A 7546-nucleotide genomic window follows, 5' to 3' on the forward strand; every position below is an offset into this window, starting at 1 on the left:
CGGAAGGATAGTTTTCTGGATGCACAATGCAGGAGTCATAACGGCATACGATCCGAAAATAAGTTCATGGGATTACCTCTTCGGAGTGGGACAATATTATGACGTTACCATGCACCAGGGAAGCCTTTTATGTTCACATCGTCCTCTTGGTTGATCATTTTAGCCTTTTCCACTAGGCGCTAGCTAGCGTCCACTGCATTTTATATATACTTTTTTCCCTAATATTTTTTCCCTCTTTAGTAATTGGATCATGGATGTCATATATAATATTGTTTTTATTTTGGGACACAAGAACATTGCAATACAGAGTTTTTTTGTCAAATTATATATGTTTTGATACCTTGAGATGGTAGCTAGTAATATTACTGAACTGTATTTTACTTATTCCTTGGATTATATGATTTCATTAGCAGTATTAATGTGCGCTTGAGAATCTTTGATGCTTGAGTTGCAATATATATGATGGTGGTTTCTAGGTTTTTTTCCTTTTTGGGATCTAGTTCTATTCAAAGTAGTTCTAGATATGTTGATGCAGTTTTTCCTACAGGCCCTCGGTAGTTTTCTCCTATTATTCAAACAGGCCCTTGGTGGTTTTATGGCCCTCATGCTGGCAGAATGACGAGTACGTAGCTCAAGGCTTGCAGAGTGCAGTTACAGATATCACCTAGGTTGACCCTGAGTTATATTGATCGCCTAGGTTGTAAGCAAATCACGCTATGCTGTATCTTGGTAATGCATACCCGAAGCTGAAAGAGCCATGATTTCTGTGCAACTTAAAATGGTTTGATAAAGCCTAATTACCTCAGGGAGGCATGGAGCACTCTCAAATTCATTCCTCTCAAAAAATAAATTATAAAGGACAGTTAACAACTTCACCCTTCAAAGATGGTGATGAAAATTGAAGTATGAGTAGTAGTATGTAGAGTTGTGTAAAGAGTCTTGAGTCTACTTCGTGGAGACCCACGATATCTTTAAACATTTTTTTTCTATTATATGCAACAATTGTTTCTCATGCTACTTTTATGTCTGAAATCTTAATAACAAAATTGTAGATAATCAAGATTGGCACAAACTAATATTCTAGAGAAAAATTACAGTCGTTAGGTATCAGCTTATTCTCGACAAAATATTCCCATGAGAACAGTTTTTTCCAATCCAGAAAGCTAAAACATTTGTACAAATACAAGAGTAAACAGAAGTACCAATGTGGTGAAAGATAATCTTCCTCCCAAGGCTTGTATCTGTTTCAAGATTTGTATGTTCCCATTTGTACTAGCCATTGTATCACCATGCACTCCCTTATCAGCTCATAGATAATGATAGCTACAATAGCAATAGCAACACCATCATAATAAGATGCACAACAGTTCAGGAATACGAATGATGTTTTATTTCTAGGTATAGGTTGTGTTATCAAATGAGCTGAACAGAAGTACAAAGAGTACAGCTTATGCTACCTTTTGATCTCTAACCTGCATGAATCATGATGCTCTATACTCCCAGTTTTAAGTCACCTATCTAGTTGCTCATTATATCAATTCTGTAGAAGATAAGCAGTGGCCCTGCGCTGCTAGTTGTAGGCTTTTCTAAGAATTTTATGACGAGTATCTTTTGGCTGGTAACAGAGCTTGTCAACAACCTCTAGTCCAATTTATATTTTTCCTACAGAATATGGATATAGAATAACTAATGCATACTTTTGGCCATTATCCTGTAACAAAACGTCAACAAAGTTATGATGACGTCGAACTATTTTTAAAGAGAATCTTTCAATATTGTTCTCAAGTTATACATATACATATATGAGTAGATTTTAGAGAACTGCATTTTTTGTGGTATGACTGCAATTTCTCAAACAATTCACAAAAATAAACAATCTTAGCTTGTATTATCATAAGAAAATTATGCATTTTGGCAAACACTGGAGTTTGAACGTGAACTGGCATCCAAGGGCAGCAAGCGATATGTGAAAGTGCAAATAGCATAGCAATCAGCAGCTCGTCGATGTGTCAGCCCAAGATATCAGCTCATATCTGGTCCGAATTAACAGGGTTTGCTAAAAATGTTGTGTGGATAAATGAGTTTGAGAAGGTGTGCTTTGCGGTAGTGTTCATCACAGTGAAGTGTGCAATTTTGGTCCACTGCACATATTCTCCATTCCTGACCCAGGGATAGTATTTGGCTGTTGTTATAAATTTAGAACTTGAGCTGAGGACCTTATCTTGTTAGAGTATATTAAGCCTTTTTTTTTTGAAATTATCACCTTCTTGGTTCTGAGTTCATCGCTATTTTAAATACCGCAACTTAAATAGCATTAAACTCAGCATTATTGAGCCGATCAAGGTAAGTGGTTGTGAAGTCCCTCTCAGTAGAACTATAGTATATATATATACCACTCTTATCCATATGCATATATTATGACCTATTTTTGCAATGAACTTAGATGTATTACTAAAAATATAGTTGGACTAATTTTGACAGTGATTTGACAGCAGAAAAAGTAACTAGTATTGGAATAGACTTGCGTAGGATTTGTACACATCTGATTAGAAAATTGGCCATCTAACCTGTTTTGCTTGTCGAGTGATGAATCACCAACTTGGAGTGGATGATGGCAGATTTAAACTGTAAACTAGCCACCAACAAGGCAGAGTCGCTACATTATCCTCATGACACGGCAGGAGCACTCATACCATGAAAACCTGCAAATTAACTTTCAGGGACTGATGGACTCAGCACGCAAAAAACACTGCAAATAGGAAAGGAAGAGGTTGATCGATCTTTCTTGTTGAAGAAACTGGTGTCAAATTTTTCTCAAATGAAAATCACCATAACATTAAATCCCTTGTTGTTTTGAGTGATTTAACACTATATGGAAAGCACTTACGGGTGTTGGTACAAATACTCTTATACAACTGGATCACCACACAAGAACATACTAATTAACCACAACGTTTTAAGTTACTTAACATCAGATAGGAACTACACTCGGTGATTCGACATATGTGGGCGGTAGAATTAATTAAATATCTGCTTCCATTTTAGTTTGGCATGGTAATGGGCGTGAAGCCTATAGTTGACTAACAAACATGTGCTATCAGTATGGACAGAACAAATTAATAATTGTTACTCTCTCCGTTCCAAATTGTAGATCATTTCATATTTTTTATTTCATATAGTGTATGTCTAGATGCATACAAACATCTATAAACCTAAAAAAGCCAAAACGACCTACAATTTGAAACGGAGGGATACTACTCCACATAGCTTCATCACTGCCGGCTCCAAAACGTCCTTCACTGCTGATTTAGAATCCATCATATGATTTTCGGCAGTGATGGGGTGTTCCAGAACCGGCAGTGATGAGCATCTCCGAAAACAAAATAAAAGAGAAAAAATCAGGCGCCCCCACGCGCCACCGCCGCTCCCCTGCCCCACCGCGCCCCCACACGCCGCCGTCGCAGGCCGACACCCCACGCACGCCCCCACGCACCGCCGCCGCAGGCTCGACTCCCCACCGCGCACCTCATCGCCGCCGCTTCGTCATCACTACCACCGTAGCGCAGTCGCGCGCCCGCCACAGCCCCGTCGCGTCAGTCGTCCCCGCCGCCGCATCCCGCGCCCACCTCATCCCCGTAGAGAGAGAGGTACCTAGGGAGATGATGTCGTTGCAATCCATGCCAGCCAATCCCCACTGCTGGATCCTGCGCCCGACGCCGGCCGTCCCCACCTGATCCCGCACGTGCCGGCGATCCTCACCATTCCGGATCTGGAGGATGCTACCGCCGCCACTCCGGCGTGCTCCCGCTGCTGCTCCGCCATGTTGACCCCGCCGGCTGTGGCCGCCACTCCTCACCAGTGGATCTAGTCTGGTGAGGGGCGAGAGAGGAGGGAGGAGAGGGCGGCGGGAGAGGAGGGAGGAGGGAGGAGAGGGCGGCAGGAGGGAGAGAGAGTGAGAGACTGAGGGGGGGAGGGGGCGGCATGTGGGTGGGGACGGGGACGAGAGGGAGGGAGTGCGGACGTGAGATGGAATGAGGTGGAATGAAAGATTATTTTGGGTCTGTGCTCACTTTCACCACCAATTGGTGTTAAAATCCGGCTAGGTTCTGAAGGTTGCTGCTCCCATCAACTTCAAAACCGGCGGTGAAACACTATCACCACCGGTTCACGCAAAAGCAGCTGTGATGAGCCCGCAGTGATAGCATATTCTGTAGTAGTGGGAGTACAATATGAACAGTACAGTTAGTTTAATCTAGCTGAATCAGTGCTTTGATCCACAGTTGGGGCAAACGCACTCTGCTCCTACCAAATCAAAGTATATGCATGATCTCACCCAGAGCCAACTAACACGGCAACTGTCCTTAGATAAAACAAATTGCATACGACATGTGTTCTATATATCCTGTGCTAGCTGCGATATATGCTATAAATGCTCAAGATTACAATGCTTAAGAATATTGGAGTGATAGCTTCATTTTATGAGACTTTAAAAGTGATGTTATGTATGCTCAAGAATATAATACTCTGAACTTAGCTGAAATATTGGAGTGCTATGTAGCCCCTGTCTAGTAGAGAGGCAGTATTTCATACATCTTAACAATTTATATAATTCTGTCCATAGCAGTAACAAATGGTGCTTTTACTTAAATAAATTTCCGGTCTTTATATTTTGATATTTCTGGTAAAACAGCATTAAAGAATATATAATAATAATAATATGCTGTACATGGAAAACTTATAAACTGGATAGCTGTTAATTATACGGCGCTCACCCTTGTCGGCAAAATCCATTATCATTCAATGAATTCCCTAGAAAATACAAATCTACATGGACACAGAATATAAAAGAACCTGCATCCACTTGACTTAGTTGACTATACAAAATGGTCCGGACCACACAAACTTCAAAGATCCATCCCTTTGAAGACTCGGTCATTCGATCACTTTCTGAGTAAAAGGTAGCTAAAAGGTAAATCCAGAAAAGCAAAAGGTACAGCATAGAACTGAGTCCGAATTGAAATTAGAAATAAAGTAATGACACTTTTAGCAACCTTTTCCACATTTCTGATCATAATTGGTTTTCATCAAAGAGATTAAAGAAAGGAAAAGACTATGTCACCGTCGTCCCAAGCCCAACATATATACTACTGCACCCTTGCGGCTCTTCGGCCAAAGGAAGCAAGCAAAGCAAACTAGAGAGCTAGAGAGAGAGAGGAGAGATGGGGCAGCGTTCGTCCTCCCAGAAACCGGAGGCAGAGCAGGTTCAGCAGCAGCCAGCTGCCAGCGTTGACAGCCAGAAAAGGTTTAATTTCTTGAAACGTTTTTTTTTTGTTTTCTTAGCATATAGTTCGTTCGTTGCGGAAGAACATGGTAGATGAGGTTTTCTTCTACCTCCAACTTGCAGGCAGGAGCAGCAGCGAAAGGCAGTGGCAGCAGCGCACATGAATCAGCCGTACCACGCATCTAGCTATGATGAGATGGTCCTCATGGTGTCACTGGATTCAATCACCAAGATCATGTGAATTGTCGATACGCAGATGCGGTGGCGAGATCATCTATCCGGTATGTATTATTGACCTTGTGGAACATATATTAAGCCTGAAATACCATGATGGCATGATCTTTATGAGAGAAAGATACAATTGTTTTTCATTCTAATCTACCTCATAAGCCTAACGGAGTCTAAGAGTGAGTTCAAGTGTTCAAGTGTATCATTCGCATTTTCTTCATACTTAAGCTTTTGGGTGAACTTTCCTTGAAACGTGTTCCTATGCTAGTTATCTTGATCCCTTTTTTTTATTGAGTCAACTCAAATTCCTTGAAACAACTGGCTCGGTCTTGTTTTGAACTACATAATGTAATGAGTACTGAACTTGTCTTACAACGTCATCGTTTCCCCCTTTCAGGCTCCAATGGTGACTGCCATGGTGAAGGTCACGTGCCTGCTCTTCTTCTGTAGATCAGAGAAGGATTATTACATACGCTGAGGGGCCTTGTTTGTCATCTAATAAAACTAAAATCTGCAAACTGCCACTGCTAGTCGCTTTACAAAAAAAAAAAGTCAACCAAATTTGTCTTAAGCCCATGTACGTCAGGAAATGTTTTTCAGACCTTGTACGTTGAGAAATAGTCATCAAGGCCCTTGTATCAGTCAGTAATCGTGGACTGTTCTGTTGTGACCCTTTCAATACTTTTCCTTGTTGTTCGCTACCATATGTTTGAATCCTTCACTGTGCATGTACTCCCTCCGTCCTTAAATATATGACGCCATTGACCTTTTTCATTTGTTTGGTTATTTATCTTTTCTACAAATATTTTTTAAATAGATAAACCTACAAGTTAAATCTAATGTACATTTGACAATAGATATAATGGTACACATTTTAGTTTAGTTAACTAACTCGTTCAATAGATATTTGGTTAAAGTTGGAGTAAAAAGTCAACGGCATCATATATTTAAGAACGGAGGGAGTATATGCAATGAAAAGAGTAAATAGCAAATAAAATATTGCAAGAAGCAGAATTCGATTCTATGAAAAGGTTAATCACAAGCACATACCCAAATGAACTAAGAAACTTGCAATGTTCATGAATATCCCGATATGGAAATGGTCTACTGTTCCTCGATAATTTAAGCTGGATGCTTGACTTTCTTGTGCATGAAACTTAATATCGTACAAATACAAAAATAGCATCCATATAAATGAAGTTAAAGACCTGGCTAGCGTAACATTCGTAAAAAAGACAAAACAGTTGCTGATCATTCCACTCTAATTCAGAAGCCTAATGGAGTCCAGGAACAAGTGGAAGTACTGTTCAGGTGAATTATCCTCCTCCTCTAGAAAATTAAGCTTTTGGTTGAACTCAAAATCCTAAAAGAAGTGTTCTGGCCCTAATTAGATTCATCCTTTTTAAGACTTATTTGGCCTTGTCTTGAACAACATAATGTGTATCTAAACTTTTCTTTTTTGAGCGATCTTTGCCCATTTGCAGGCTTCAGTGGTGACTGGTATGGTGAACGTCGCCTTTTCTGCTTAGTTTCTAAACGAGGACACAGTTGATGGGCCTGTTTTCTGTCTATGCAGAATTCAAGAACAAAACTAAAAATCTTGCACTGCCATCCCTAGCAAACTTGCTACTTAAGTCCTTGTACATTCGTAAAACATTTTTCCAGACCATTTGTGTTGAGAAATAGTTATGAGGACCCTATCAATCAATTTTGTACCATACTGTGTATTTGTTTATTTTGATCCCCCAAAATTTTTATAGTTCTAGTTGTGGTTACTACATATACCAAATTTATATGCCTAGAAAGCATGGAAAAAACTTTGACCAATATTTACAAAACATAAAAAAATTCTCGAAGATTACTAAATGGTCCTTCACTAGAAGATTACTAAATGACTAGCTATAATTATTGTTTTGTCATAATGCTCAAATATACGCCTCAAAGACTTTGTCCTTACCGTAGACACCAAGTTAATTAATCAAACTGGACGATATACTCCCTCCGTATAGGAAAAGGAAGTCATTTTGGATAGCGACA

The 7546-nt window shown here is 39.9% G+C and overlaps 1 protein-coding gene across 1 annotated transcript; it reads left to right on the plus strand.

The window, feature by feature from the left end:
- Positions 1-5159: 5159 nt before the first annotated feature.
- On the plus strand, positions 5160-6283 carry LOC117850035 (uncharacterized). The gene is made up of 3 exons (XM_034731813.2): positions 5160-5302; positions 5405-5562; positions 5907-6283. Exons 1-2 carry the CDS (start codon positions 5220-5222, stop codon positions 5520-5522), a joined length of 201 nt encoding a protein of 66 aa, XP_034587704.1. The 5' UTR covers positions 5160-5219; the 3' UTR covers positions 5523-5562; positions 5907-6283.
- The last annotated feature ends 1263 nt before the right edge of the window (positions 6284-7546 follow it).

The sequence above is a fragment of the Setaria viridis genome, chromosome 3, assembly GCF_005286985.2.
Source record: "Setaria viridis chromosome 3, Setaria_viridis_v4.0, whole genome shotgun sequence".
NCBI lineage: Eukaryota > Viridiplantae > Streptophyta > Magnoliopsida > Poales > Poaceae > Setaria > Setaria viridis.

Coding starts and splice junctions, on each gene's coding strand:
- LOC117850035 (XM_034731813.2), top strand. CDS start 5,220: ATGGGGCAGCGTTCGTCCTCCCAGAAACCGGAGGCAGAGCAGGTTCAG. Junction 5,303..5,404: donor AGCGTTGACAGCCAGAAAAG/GTTTAATTTCTT, acceptor TCCAACTTGCAG/GCAGGAGCAGCAGCGAAAGG.